Below are 13,775 nucleotides of genomic sequence, written 5' to 3' on the forward strand. Positions count from 1 at the left end.
TTAGGCTGATAAACTTAATCTGGCTGACACATGAACAAATATTGCCCATGTATGCCTCTCTTTCCAAATTGTTTTCATTGATTCATATATAATATATATATATATATTTTGCTTATTATACAAACATTATTGGTTACATATGTGCATACATGTTTCAGTGGAATCCTAATTCAAGGAGACCACCTCTCATCAGACAACAAAAAAAAGGAGCAACATTGAAAAAAAAAAAGTCAAGATTATATTTGTTTTTTATAGGATATTCGGGTGTGGTTTACACTTTGGAAGAAAGTGGGGCATATACTTTGTGAATGTGAGCAGTAGGGGTTTTGGAGGAAGGTGAGGTGAAGGAAGGGAGTAGGGGTGTAAGGGGTTGAGGGAAGAGGGTGGACGTATGCGGTCAAGCTGTAGCAGTGGAGAGGGGATATTGGTATTTTTTTTACTTGTACAATTTTTAGGTGAGTAATAATTTTGCTCTGCAAGTTTATCATAAAATAACTCACTCATGCCAAAAAGAGGTTTATAAACGGACTTATTTTAGCTAAGCACTTATCAAGAATTTATTCAACTTAGTTTACCTGCTGATGAGTCGATTTGTAACCATGTGAAAAGCTAAGCTTCTTCACTTTCCATTCTATTATTATCTCATCGTTACCCTACATGTGATGATGACGGTTACAATTGTCCATCCATACATTATGAGCTAACCAGAACTCTTCCCTCTCCACTCAGAGAACGTTCTTACACATACTTTTATATGAGACTTCATATAAGCCTTTACACAATTACATGGAATGAAATATGTATATATAATATGGAATGAAATATTACATGGAATGAAATATATAGTTTTTGGTCAGTTTTTTTTTTTTCCTTTCCTCCATAGTTAGCTTTACTCCAGCAAGATATCTTTAAAGTGCTGAAACACTTTTACACATTAGGCGAAACATATTTTCTGAGGCTTAGCAAAGATGCAAAAGAAGCTGAAATTGAGATGAATTTTCCAACCTGGTGGGGGCCACAATCTCTGTGTGTGTGTGGATCAGGTAATGCAAAAGACAACAATTAAAAACAAATTGGATGATGATATGCTCGTGATAAATAGTAAAAACACATTTAAAATAATTGGAAAAATATTTAATGAAATATCCATCCTGGTTAACAAGTCAAAATTAAAAGATACAGAGTGTGCATAGGGGATGGGGGAGACAGGAGATCATTCCTAGATGAAACAGAAGTCATCTAATTTCCATCATCTGAAATCTTAACATTTAGAGCAAAACCAACATATTCAGTTTTTAGAAAGAACTGTCATAAGGAAAAGGAAGGCAATGGAGGCAAGATAGAGAGCACAAGATAGAAAAAAATAAAAATAAAAAAAATTAAGAGGGAAAGAGAAAAACGTGGCCAAATATGATGACAAAATAAGGAGGTAAAGATCTAGCGATTTGGTAGAAATCAGTGTTTTCTTATTTAAAAATGGAGCAGATTTTGACCAAAAAGAATAACTCACATCCTTGAGAGACACACACCCTATTACAGTAGGCAGATTGTGGGAGGCTTTCCTCTTGATTTTATTATCTGAGGTAGCAGCTATATTACCAGAGTAGTTTATGCATAAAAGAATTTTTTTTGTCGTTTATGATCATTTTTTTGATGGCACATATTGGTATAGACAAATTGTGAATCACCAGATTCCAAGAATTATTTACAACAGATTTAGACTATGACAAAATGTTAACACAGGCCACTGATTTTATTATAAATTGTTGCACATGTGTTTACTCTGACTGCAATCCTGAGCAAGCTTACACGAGATGACTAACCAATTATCATTCCACAGTGATGACTGGCCACCTGTGGACCTAAGGTCTTCTTTGGTGGTTGCTGTCCCTCAGCTGTCTCCCCAATATTCTTGTGCCACTCAGGCAAAGACATAGGAAGGATTATCTCACAAACTTACATGCCTGAGCCTTCACAGACATTGTTGCAACAAGACAGATAACAAAAATTTAAATTGATAAACACAACACATGGTTGATATAGAGTATTACAAGTTGATTTTTTTCGTTTTCATTTGTTATTTTATCAACTTGAGTGAAGAGAACTGTAAAAGAAGCTCAAAGCCATTTAAATTGTGCAAATATCAGTGGTTCAAAATTTATAAGAATTTAAAGTACCAAAATTTATAAGAATTTAAAGTACCAAAATTTATAAGAATTTAAAGTACCAAAATTTATAAGAATTTAAAGTACCAAAATTTATAAGAATTTAAAGTACCAAAATTTATAAGAATTTAAAGTACCAAAATTTATAAGAATTTAAAGTACCAAAATTTATAATTTAAAGTACCAAAATTTATAAGAATTTAAAGTACCAAAATTTATAAGAATTTAAAGTACCAAAATTTATAAGAATTTAAAGTACCAAAATTTATAAGAATTTAAAGTACCAAAATTTGTTTTTCATTGGATATTTTTCTTTAATAATCCTTTATAAAAGAAAAAAAAAAGTTGGCCAAAATATCAACCTCGTCATATCAAGAAATTCAGTAATTTCTAAAAAGCACCGTTTATGAGGTTATAATTTTATTCTTGGACATTTCTTTCCTAGGTATTTGTACAGGCAGACAATCCAACCAAATGATAAATTGCTAGGAGTAAAACTGGTGACAGACTAGCATCCTTTTACAGAGATGATTCAGATAATCTTATTACTGCGCTGTAATTCACAATATGCAATTTGTCAAATATTTAAAACCGTTTCACTATACTCATGCATTGTATAGTTAAGAAGCAGCTTTCAAGTAGACATAAAATTGATTTTTTAGCACTTAACAATGACCAAAGAAAGCAGACACAAAAGTATATCTCTTAGCATTCGTCCACATGTGCAAATGATTTATCCCTCTACCTCCGATACCGCCACAGCCACTTTGGTGCAATGATGAAGATGCTGTCAAAAAAAGAGGAAGGGAGGAATAGCTCTTTAGAAAGAAGGTTTAATTTTTCGTTAATTTGAAGCCATGACATAAATGAAAAATAGCAAAGAGGAATAATTTGTCTCATGATAGAACTTTTATTTTTTTAGATTATTTAATGCTAAATTAATAAGTTTATGATAGATATTGACAATTGGTTAGCTGAACACAAGTTCTCGGGGGGGGGGGGGATAATATGTTAATACTTTCCCCTCAATGGTATCAGTGCATAAATTACCAGCATAAATGTGATAGGACCGAATCACAAAGGAGAAAAGTGTGATATCAAACCTGGATATTAACTATTTCTTAATTACTTAATGAAAATTAATATTTTTATAGAAGAGGGAGTTGAAGTCCACACACACACACACACAATGTGCATCAGCATATCAAAAACTAAGGTTCTCTGCTTCTTGGTCTGATGACCATTGTGTCTTAATAGCGTTATTGTAGAAGTGGAATCATTGTATACTTGGGTCCACCACTGTTTTGTCCATGCATGGTGGGGATTGATCGTTCTTTGTCTAACTGGCCTGTTATAATTATATTCTTGCGAAGTGTAGTATCTGTTCTGATAACATACTTCATCTGTCAGTAAAGGGGAAAACTTTCTAAACAGAGATAATTTTTATTTTTGTCTCAATCGAGTGTCCTTCTTAGAGGAACTGGATTTCCTTCACATTAAAAACCGACTTTGTGCTAATTTGGATCTCACAGAGAGGAAAGATAATAGAGATCGAATCACAGCAGAGACAATTCCATAAAACTAGTCACATATTTAAAAAATAAACAATTTAGAAAAGTACGTTTTTAAAAACAACCATTCTCTAAATTATGTAAAAAAAGGTATATTTTGAGAAGATAAATGAAACAGTCACAAAATATAAACTGCCTGATCTCATGTAAAATCTGATTGTATTATTTGGGTTATCTTTTTTTTTTAATCTCCACAATTGTTGAATAAAGACAAAAAGTGGCGCTTCTACACTATTAGGACGTAATTTCGGAAATCGTAATTCTGAATTTCACATGAAAACAACGGTATCTACGTATTCCTCGTATTTTTAAGATGATTATATCAAAAAATTACGAAAATCGATAAAGGTAGAAAATTATTAAAGAAATAAAAAAAACAGAATTTTATGAAAGCGATCATAAGACACAGGAGAGTTCAAAAGGGAAGTAATTTTCTGTTTCGATTTAAACAAGTTGGCTGCAATTTCTCACCTAGTGCTTATCTTCACCGATTAAAGTTTTTTTTTGGAAACTACGATTGTAATTTATTAGAATTGACAAAAAAAAAAAAAAAATCAGTAGAAACCATCGTTTTTATCTGAAAACTGCATCGACTACAAAATGTCGTCCTAATAGTGTAGAAGCGCTCAAAAAGTTGATACTTCGACGTACTTCGTTGCGCAAAATCTGAAGACGCACGCGTCACTTTATGAAGGATCGGATCGGTAGAGATGCGAATAAAAAATTTTTTTAAGTTCATAAAATAGCATGAAAGTTACATTAGAGTTAAATCGTTATTATTATCGTTATTATTATTATTATTATTATTATTATTATTATATAACTTACGAATAATCGATGAAAAGAAAAACATAATATTTGAAAATGCACATGTTAATCGATTGAAATGAAACCGGTCACATGTGGTGGCTATGGATTATTCAACGCATTATAATAAAAGGAAAATTTAGAAATACTTCAAACTAGTCATCTAAAATAAAATTTGAAAGTATTCAAACATTCCACAACTTCGCGCAAAGGGAATCGGAGTGAAGGATAAGGAATGAGTAACCTAAGGTCAAGGGCAACAACAAAGTAAACAGATGGAGGAAGAGTGGGAGGGGCTAAATCGATGATAAAAACTTTTTGATAGGATTAATTCTAGTAAAAAAAAAAAAAGCAATAATCTGCTTATATATCGAACTTCGAAAAGTGAAAAGGTAAATATTTTAAGTGATGCAACATTCAGCAAATAAGGATTTTCCTCTTAAGAGAAGAAGAGTGATACAAGCCGGTGATAAAAGTATCAAGTTTCCACCCGTTTCGTAGCTCTCCCACTCACACACCCTGACCCCAATTTGAAGACATTTATTAGGTAGATTTGTTGCATGTGCACGACAATAGAATAGCCCCACCTACCCTCTGTTCTACAGAGATCAACAAGAATGTAGGTCTCGCGATATAGAAGCATTTGTAAGTTATCTTTAGAAAAGAAAAAAAACATAATAGATTTTCCATTGTAAAGGATTAAAACCGAAATGGGTAGGATTAGAATGTTAAATAAAATGTATTAGTAGACTTATTCAGAATACGGGCCCGGCCCGGCCCCGCTGAAATAAGAACGTTATTATTTAGAACCCCATTTTTAACGTGGAGAGGGTAGGACGTTTTGTAACTAATTGTGCTTTCATTTATTTTCAATAAACAAAATATGCTAAAAATTGATTTTAACTTGAAAATCCTATTACAGCAAGGTCCGTGTTCTGCCTAAAAAAAAAGACTACGTGACTGGGTAGAAATTTATAAAGATTTATTTTTAGATACTTCTACAGAATTTGAACCGAACTGTTTCTTTTATTATTTAATTTTTGTTACTGAATATTAGGATTAGTTGAGGTTAGAGTAATAATTACTCTAACGTCAACTAATTCCTAAGTTTGAAGTTTAGTTCAGTAAAAGTCGATTCAGTTCAAATTTTATAAAAAAAGGCACCGCTTCTTAAAAATAGGAAATTGAAATAAAAAAAGGCGATCCCAAAAATCATTCTTTAAAAGTTAATAACTTTGGAACGGATTTTATTCGCACATGAGATTGTTACTGTTACTCTCATCAATCATCATTTCTTTGGAAGGTGAAAGTTCAAATACAATGAATTAAAAAAAAAAAAAAAAAAAAAAAAAACACTAAACAAAACGTGTATTTAGAAAATTCTAACTAGAAATTATAAGAGGGTTCGGTATGTCTATAAAAAAGGCACAATTTTTTTTTTTTTTCCGTGATTTCCTCTATTTTTTCCTAATATGCTAATGTTTTTTATTTATTTTTTTTTTTTTTTGCAGCATCCTTAGTGTTCTTACCATTTTCTACTGACCATTCTTTTTGTTGCGTGAATTGATTTCAAGAATTTCTTTTTGACATTTTGATTGTCTCGTTTGTGGGCCAGAAATATCATCCACTTTATTATTATCATCATCATCATCATCATCATCATCATCTTACTTCAGTTTGTTTTAAGAGATCAAGGTGCTCTCTCCTGGAGCTAACACTTGATTCCATTACCATTTAAATTTATATCTGAGGGTTCTTTTAAGAATAAACACTGTTCCCCTTATTTCCTTACAGCTTGGTCTTAAGTATTTCTGAAGATTTTTTTTTTTTTTTTTTTTTAATTAAACCGGTATGTTTATTTCTTTCAGATACCATGTTTGTTTTTTTTTAGGTTTTGATAGTTTATCTTTTTTCGTAATATTGTCTTTTATGTATCTGCCCGCCTGTATGTCTGCCACACCGTCACTTTTCCGTTTGATGTTACCGGTGGTGGTTCTGGTTCCCTTTTTTTTTATTTTTTTTTTTATTTTACTTTTTTTTAGTTTTTAAGAGATCAAGGGGCTCCTTCCTGGAGCTAACACTTGATTCTATTACAGTTTAAATTTATATCCGAGGGTTCTTTTAAGAATAGACACTGTTCCCTTTATGGCTGCTATATGTATTTCCGTACAGCTTGGTCTTCCACGGATTGCCTCTAAGTATTTCTGAAGGTTCTTTTTTATTAGGTCAGTTGCTCCTGTCACAACTGGTATAATGTTTATTTCTTTCAGAGACCATGTTGTTTTTAGATCATTTTTTAGGTCTTGATATTTTGTTATCTTTTCCCGTTATGCTCTATTAAGGCCAAAGTCGTTTGGAACTGTGACGTCGATAATGACTGCAGTCCTTTCGGGCCTGTTCCATATTACTATATCTGACTTGATGGCCTTGTCTTTTATGTATCTGCCTGCCTGTGTGTCTTTGTCATAGAACACTGTCACTTTTCCATTTGATGTTATCGGTGGTGGTTCATGTTCCCAGATGTTCGACGACCTATTTAGTCGTATCTCTCCACAGATCTTCCAGTCTAAGTATCTACATACTTTGTTGTGGCGGGCAGTGTAATGACCATCGGCTAGAAGGATCTTGGCATCCGGACATTAGGTGGCTTGGGCTTTCAACAGCCGAGTGACAGAATCTGCATTGGTCGGTTTTTTGTAGATCAGCCATTTTCTTAAATCCATTTGTGAGTAAGCCTTGGTCTTGTGCGGCTTAGATGTGGTTAGTGTTGTGCTGTTGTGTACAATTAAATTACCATTTTCACAGTCCGTATTACAACCGGAATAGTAACACAATATGTTTGTAAATATACAAATTTAGATAGAATGACATTATTTCCTAATTAATGAAGCAACACTGGTTATGACTAGCTACACCAAGCGCTTGTCAGTGTCCAAGCATCTCATTTGAATGTAGCCTACCTCGTTAATGACACCTGTTGTAAAATTTTCTGAAGTTTGTTTTTGTGCATCAAATCAAGACTGTTGGACAGAAACTTGCAGATCTTTTAAAATCTCTGAATTACTTCATTTCATATGCTAGGAGTGTCATACAGATCAAACATAAATACATCAACTAAAGAATTCGTTTTGGCAAAGTATAGGGATTTAAATAAGGTTAAAGCGAAGCTAAGCTTACCCATTGTGCCACGGAATCACATTAAGTTTACTTTGCATGATTTGTTGGTATGAATTACCTGGGTCTAATTCTTTCTAACCTTTGAGATGACACCTCTCACTCATTGTATTTTTGTACAAAATCGCTATTACAAAATTTATACCAAAATTTATGCAAAAAAAAAATTGACCCAACTATACAGTTTTTGAACCGGATAAAACAGAAGTGTTTTTAACTCTAACCTAACACCAGTTCAAAAACTGTCCAGTTACCACAAAACGAGTTAATCTTTAAATTGTTCCGGTTGTGGAAAACATTTTACATGCTTTTAAAAACCAAGTTCCTGGGGGAAAAAAAACAGATAGTAGTACACCTCGATGGGATTTAAACAAACTTTGTATTATTTTGTTTAATAAACTGAACATTTAGATGCAGAGAGTGATCACTGATCCGATCCGCACTATTTTTTAAATCGTATTTCCACGTTTAATTAAAGTTTTATGGGTTTTTTTTTATTCAATTGTAAGGTTAAAGTACAGAATAGGTACAAAACATCTTCCCCTCCCCATGTTAAGAATGGCTTTTTAAATAATAACATTATTTCAGCACGGATCACTCTCTGCACGAGTACTAACATTTATTAAATAAGTTTGGGTAATTTTATACAATCACCCCACTCTTAGGTGTGTCAGAAATTTCGTGAAAATAGTAAATAATTCCACCCCATCTTTCCAAGCTTATAACTCCTCGAAAAATGTAATTCAAGCCCTAATTTTTTTTTCAATTAAAGGAGCAAGGACCAAGGTTTCATTAAAAAAAAAAAGAAGTGTTTTTTTTAAAAAAGGTTTTAAACTTCGCACTTTACAGGTAAATTTCTAAAAAAAAAACAGTACTTTTTTTTTGTTTTAAATTTGAATATATTATTTATTGACCTTTTCTCTTCAATTTGTGATATATAAGACTTTGGTACATAAATTATTTACTTTTTAATAGACATTTCAAAATGGGAGGCGTGAATTATTCGACCCCCTGTCTTTCCAAGTTTATAACTCCTCGAAAAATGTAATTCAAGCCCTAATTTTTTTTTCAATTAAAGGAGCAAGGACCAAGATTCCATTAAAAAACAAACAAACAAATAACGTGGTTTTAAAAAAAAGGTTTTAAACTTCAAACTTTACAGGTAAAATTCTAAAAAACACGTTTTTTTTTGTTTTAAATTTGAATATATTATTTATTGACCTTTTCTCTTCAATTTGTGAGTAAATTAATTATTTACTTTTCGGTGAGTAAATTAATTATTTACTTTTTAATAGACACTTGAAAATGGGGGGGGGGCGTGAATTAAAAAAAAAACAAAAAAAAACGTTTGTCTAAAATATTATATTCGGTTTATTGGAAAGAACATAAAATTTCACATTGACCCTGAAAATATCGTAAAAATAGAATCAATGGAAAAATTTTGATAGATTTTTAAAGTTTAAAAATTGAAAAATATAGAGTTCGGAAAATTCATTAGTTTAAAAAAAAAAAATATATATATATATATATATATATATATATATATATATATTACTTTTAAAACAAAATAGTTTATTTTGGAAGTATAATACATAAAGAAAATAAACAACCCACTTTTAAAAGAATAATTACGAGTTTTTTTTATATTTTATTCGCAGTTTCGTGTTAGGGGTGTCAAAAATTCCTACAAAAATTCTGATACACCTACTCCACTCTCCAATCATTTATTTGTACTTATGCACTTTTGTTACCGTGCTGAAATAATAACGTTAATATTTAAAAAGCCATTCTTAACATAGGGGGAGGGTGTTTTCTAACTATTCTCTACTTTCACTTAATTTAATATAAGAGATATCGTAAAACTTGAAAATATTATTTTTTTTTAAAATAGCACGTGCACTGCTGCACAGTGCACCACCACTGCATAAGTACACATTTATTTTTAGGGTTAAAAATCGTTTTCAATCAACAGTTCCTCTTCACCATTACCAATATATACCCCTCCACAAAAACACGTTCGATTGGGAAACGGGAGTGATTCTATAAAATTACCCTTAATTTAAATCTCCATCCTTTTCTTCAAAGTTTTATTTTTAAAGTAATTTTTATTTTTTCTTAAACTAAAGGGAATAATATACTAAAATCAAACATAAAAAAAGAGTTCAACAAGGAGTATAAATAAAGCAGTAATTGAAATTAATGATTAGAACAAAAAAACAACAAAACCCAAAAAATATTCATCGGGTTTTAATAGACTGAAAATTCATTTCATCAACAGAAAATACAAATACTTTTATGTAACATTAATTTAATGGGTTTCATTTTTATACCTAATTTTTAAATGCGTACAAATTATTTTTATCGGAAAGTAGGTATCATTTTTAACCTAGATCTACGTGCCGATTAAAAGGTGTTTTTGCGCTTGAAAAAACAAACTGACGATTTATTTAATTTTTGCAATTTGAATTTATTTAAAAAAATAATAAATAGAAATGAACAAAACATAACAGCGTGAACTGACCGTATGCTGTTCCATGGAGATCATATTGATGCATTCTGTAGACGGCAAACTCATGTGCTGCTCGAACTGGAATCACGGGTGACACCAGGATCAACAATGGAACAAAACAGATAAAAGTCATCGGGAAATTATTCCGAAACATTTCGAAAAATTCACCAGCTTCGTCAAACATGATGGAAGGATGAAGGGAAAAAAATCAGAAAAAATGTTTAAATAGTGAACGGCACTTTTCTTTCTCTCCCTGCTAATAATTTTTTTTCAAGTTTGGTATAAAAAAAGTTTCAGGTATTTCCCCTAGAGAACCACTTATATTGTGGATTCTACTGTCGACAAGTGTTGATATTAGTGCGCAATTAATTGCGGTATTTTCTAGAAGAACTAAAACATGAGGAAGGAATTCATTAATGCACGTCGTCCATCGATAAAACGAGAAACTGAAACAGCGGCGTTTTTCACATGGGGTTTAATCAAAACGAGGTTTAATCTACTAAAAGTTGTTCAACCACGTTTTTAATTTTTTTTCTCTCTCTAAATAACTTCCTTTTATTTTATGAAAAAATTATAAATTATTTATAGTAATAATAATTCGGAAATACGTATATTTTATGGTATGTTGTTAACTCATTCAATTTCTTATATTTATTTATTTATTTATAGTAAATACGAAACAGTGGAATATGGCCTGCTTTTATTGGTATTTCTCCTTAATTAAATGAATTTCTTTATTTGGAGGATTTTATTTTATGAATAATCTATTGTTATATTAATCAATATTATTTTTATTTAGGGATTTTAATTAGAATCAGATTTTTGTGTGATTCATGCGTTAAAATGAACTGTAGCGTACGTTGTTGTGCGTCAAACAGCTGATTTCTTTATTGGTTAATTATAGCAGACATGTAAAACTACTAGACCAGTTTTATCAGCATTAGAAGACCGTTTCTAATGGTTCCGAGCTAGAAAATGTCACACTTCTTAGCATAGAAGCACTTCTTGTTCCGTCATAACTGGGATCAGCTTGTAATATACGGGTATTTCATGTTTGTATATTTTTCAGTTTAGCTGACGACGACCACGTGTTCGTTTGACAACGACGTTTGTAGAGAGAAAGGTAATTATCCAAACTAATGGCAAAATCAATCTAAGAAAATTACACCAAATTAACGAATTAAATTGTTAAAATAACCAAAATAAAGAGTTTGTTAGAAGCAGCAACGGCAGTAAATGTTGTTTTTATGTATCGCCTCTCGATTGGACAAAATCTCCAATTAGCAGTTTGTTTCGCCCAACCAAATCTCGCGCGTAGCTTAAAAATCAAATCTCCAACACTAACGTACTGTATACACAATAACCCTTATCCCCGAGTGTCTTCCGGGCCTTCATAAGACAGCATTTTCTTTTCTTTTTTCTAGCATTTGCCTTTTTTTTTTTTTTTTTTCACACTGCACATGGGTACCTCCTTAAGGGCTAACTTTAGTTAACAAACAAACACAAAAACGGCGGACACAACAGTAGACTTTCACAAGCTACTATAGACAATCCACTGAACTCACTCACTCACTCACTCACTTTCTCTCTCTCTCTCTCTCTCTCCGTTTCTCTCACATAAACCCTTTTACTGAAAAAAGTTGCGTTAACATACACACACACCTACATGTATATTTCAATTACACATACTGTAGTACAAACTTGCACACAGTGACTGCTGAAATGGACAGGTATACTCAATTTCTTGTTAGAGAAAAAAAACTTCTTTCACCTAGAACGTTCCTGGGATCTTTGAACTCTTATTCTTTGCCAACATTTTATTCTATATTGTCTTAACAATATCAATAAAAAATAATTTCTTTTGATAATACCCTATTGGTACTTATTCAGAACCTGACTCAACTTTAAGTTAACCAATCAGTTGTCGGTAGACGACAGATTTCAATGAAATCGCAAAAGTCATTATAACAAAAAATAAATTACAGCATGCTGAGTGAACTAAAAAAAAAGACCTCATTTCAGATTTAATAAAAACAAATATAAGGAAAAAAATAGACTTGTTCATCAAATTCCTTTTTCTGGAAAACAATAAATGGAAGAAAAAATGGAAAAGGCAAAGGAGCAATAAAAAAGGAGCAAATAAAAACTAGACCTGTAAAGTAAATTAATTTAGTCGAAATTTTATTGAAGGGATAAAGGTCAGTTGCTTTTATTTCCCAAAGCAAGGGTTAAATTACCTTTAAATAGCAATTACAATATTAAAACACAAAACATATGGACTATAAGTAAAAGGAGAATACAAAAAGACACATAAAAAAGAGAGGTATCTAATTAAGAGACAATCTTTCTAAGCAGTTTTATCGACTGGACCGATAAAGGTAAATTTTTTGTTCAATTGATAACAGCAAAATAAAGAGAAAAAAACAGGAAAAATTATCACTTTCCTACTCAAAATAAACGATCTTGGAAATAATGCTGAAAAGAAAAATACATGCAAAATATAAAATTGTCTTAGTTTTTCTTCAAATGTCCTTTTCGTTTTGATCTTTCTCTTTGAGAAATTCTCTCTCAATCTTCTTTTTTTTTCTTTTTTTTTTACATAGGCATCACCACATTATCAAGACCAAGAGGTCACTCAAGGATAAGGGTTAAAGAGTGTACAGTAGAAATTGGACAATATAGTAATCATTAGTAATGAAAATTTGGTAAATTTGATAACTTATATGGAACGGCTCATCAAGAACTTATTTACGTTAGGCTTGAACACAACCATATTGTAGTCAGCCGGAAAGCAGGAAAACGGAAGACAATTCCACAGGCATGCAGTTCTAAGAAAGAAGCTTTGTTCATGGAATCTATGTTTAGGTTTAGGCACAGATAAAGAGTGGGGGGAATTATTGATAGTGTTTACAGCTAGACGAGTGTTTCTTGTGAAAGTTTGGTGAGGGGGGACCATAGATTGAAGCTCAGTCGAACACTTTCCATGAAAATAACGATACATCAGAGACAAACTCGCAACATCTCTTCTGTGAGATAGAGGTTGCAAGAAGGAGAAGACATCTCCTACGAGGCTACGAAGTCTATTTTGAACTCTATCAAGGCAGGCCAAGTCCTTTCTAGCAGCTCCTGCCCAGATGTGGCAACAGTATTCCATCTTTGGACGTACCTGGCTCTTATATAGATAGAGAATAGCATCAACAGTGAGATATTTACCGGATCGATAGAAAGATCCCACCATTTTTCCAGCGGCCTTGGCAACAGATTTGATGTACGTGTTCCATTTAAGATCAGGAGTAATGGTCAAGCTCAGAAGCTTGTCAAAACTTGAGGCCTCCTGAAGACGAGAGCCATTCATTTCAATTGATGCCAGATGTGGATCAAAATGTCGATGATGCAAAGAGAGAAGCTTGGTTTTAGATGCATTAAAAGTAACCAGCCACTCCTTTCCCCATTGTACTATCTGCGCAAGATCAGAGGAGAGAGAATTGGAGAGAACTTGGTCGTTTCTTGTCTTAGATGTGCTACCATAAATGGTAGTGTCGTCAGCAT

At 32.1% G+C, this 13,775-nt stretch overlaps 1 protein-coding gene across 1 annotated transcript in view; it reads right to left on the reverse strand.

Moving 5' to 3' along the window:
* The window catches only part of LOC145247392 (BOS complex subunit NCLN-like), a 74,098-nt gene extending 63,371 nt beyond the window's left edge, over positions 1-10,727 (reverse strand). The window contains exon 1 of the mRNA XM_080109096.1: positions 10,239-10,727. Coding sequence (XP_079965222.1) covers positions 10,239-10,410 — 172 coding nt within the window. The 5' untranslated portion in view covers positions 10,411-10,727. The remainder of the gene's footprint in view (positions 1-10,238) is intronic.
* Positions 10,728-13,775: the final 3,048 nt, after the last annotated feature.

The sequence above is a fragment of the Euprymna scolopes genome, chromosome 25 (genome assembly GCF_053919585.1).
Source record: "Euprymna scolopes isolate OS-2025 chromosome 25, ASM5391958v1, whole genome shotgun sequence".
NCBI lineage: Eukaryota > Metazoa > Mollusca > Cephalopoda > Sepiida > Sepiolidae > Euprymna > Euprymna scolopes.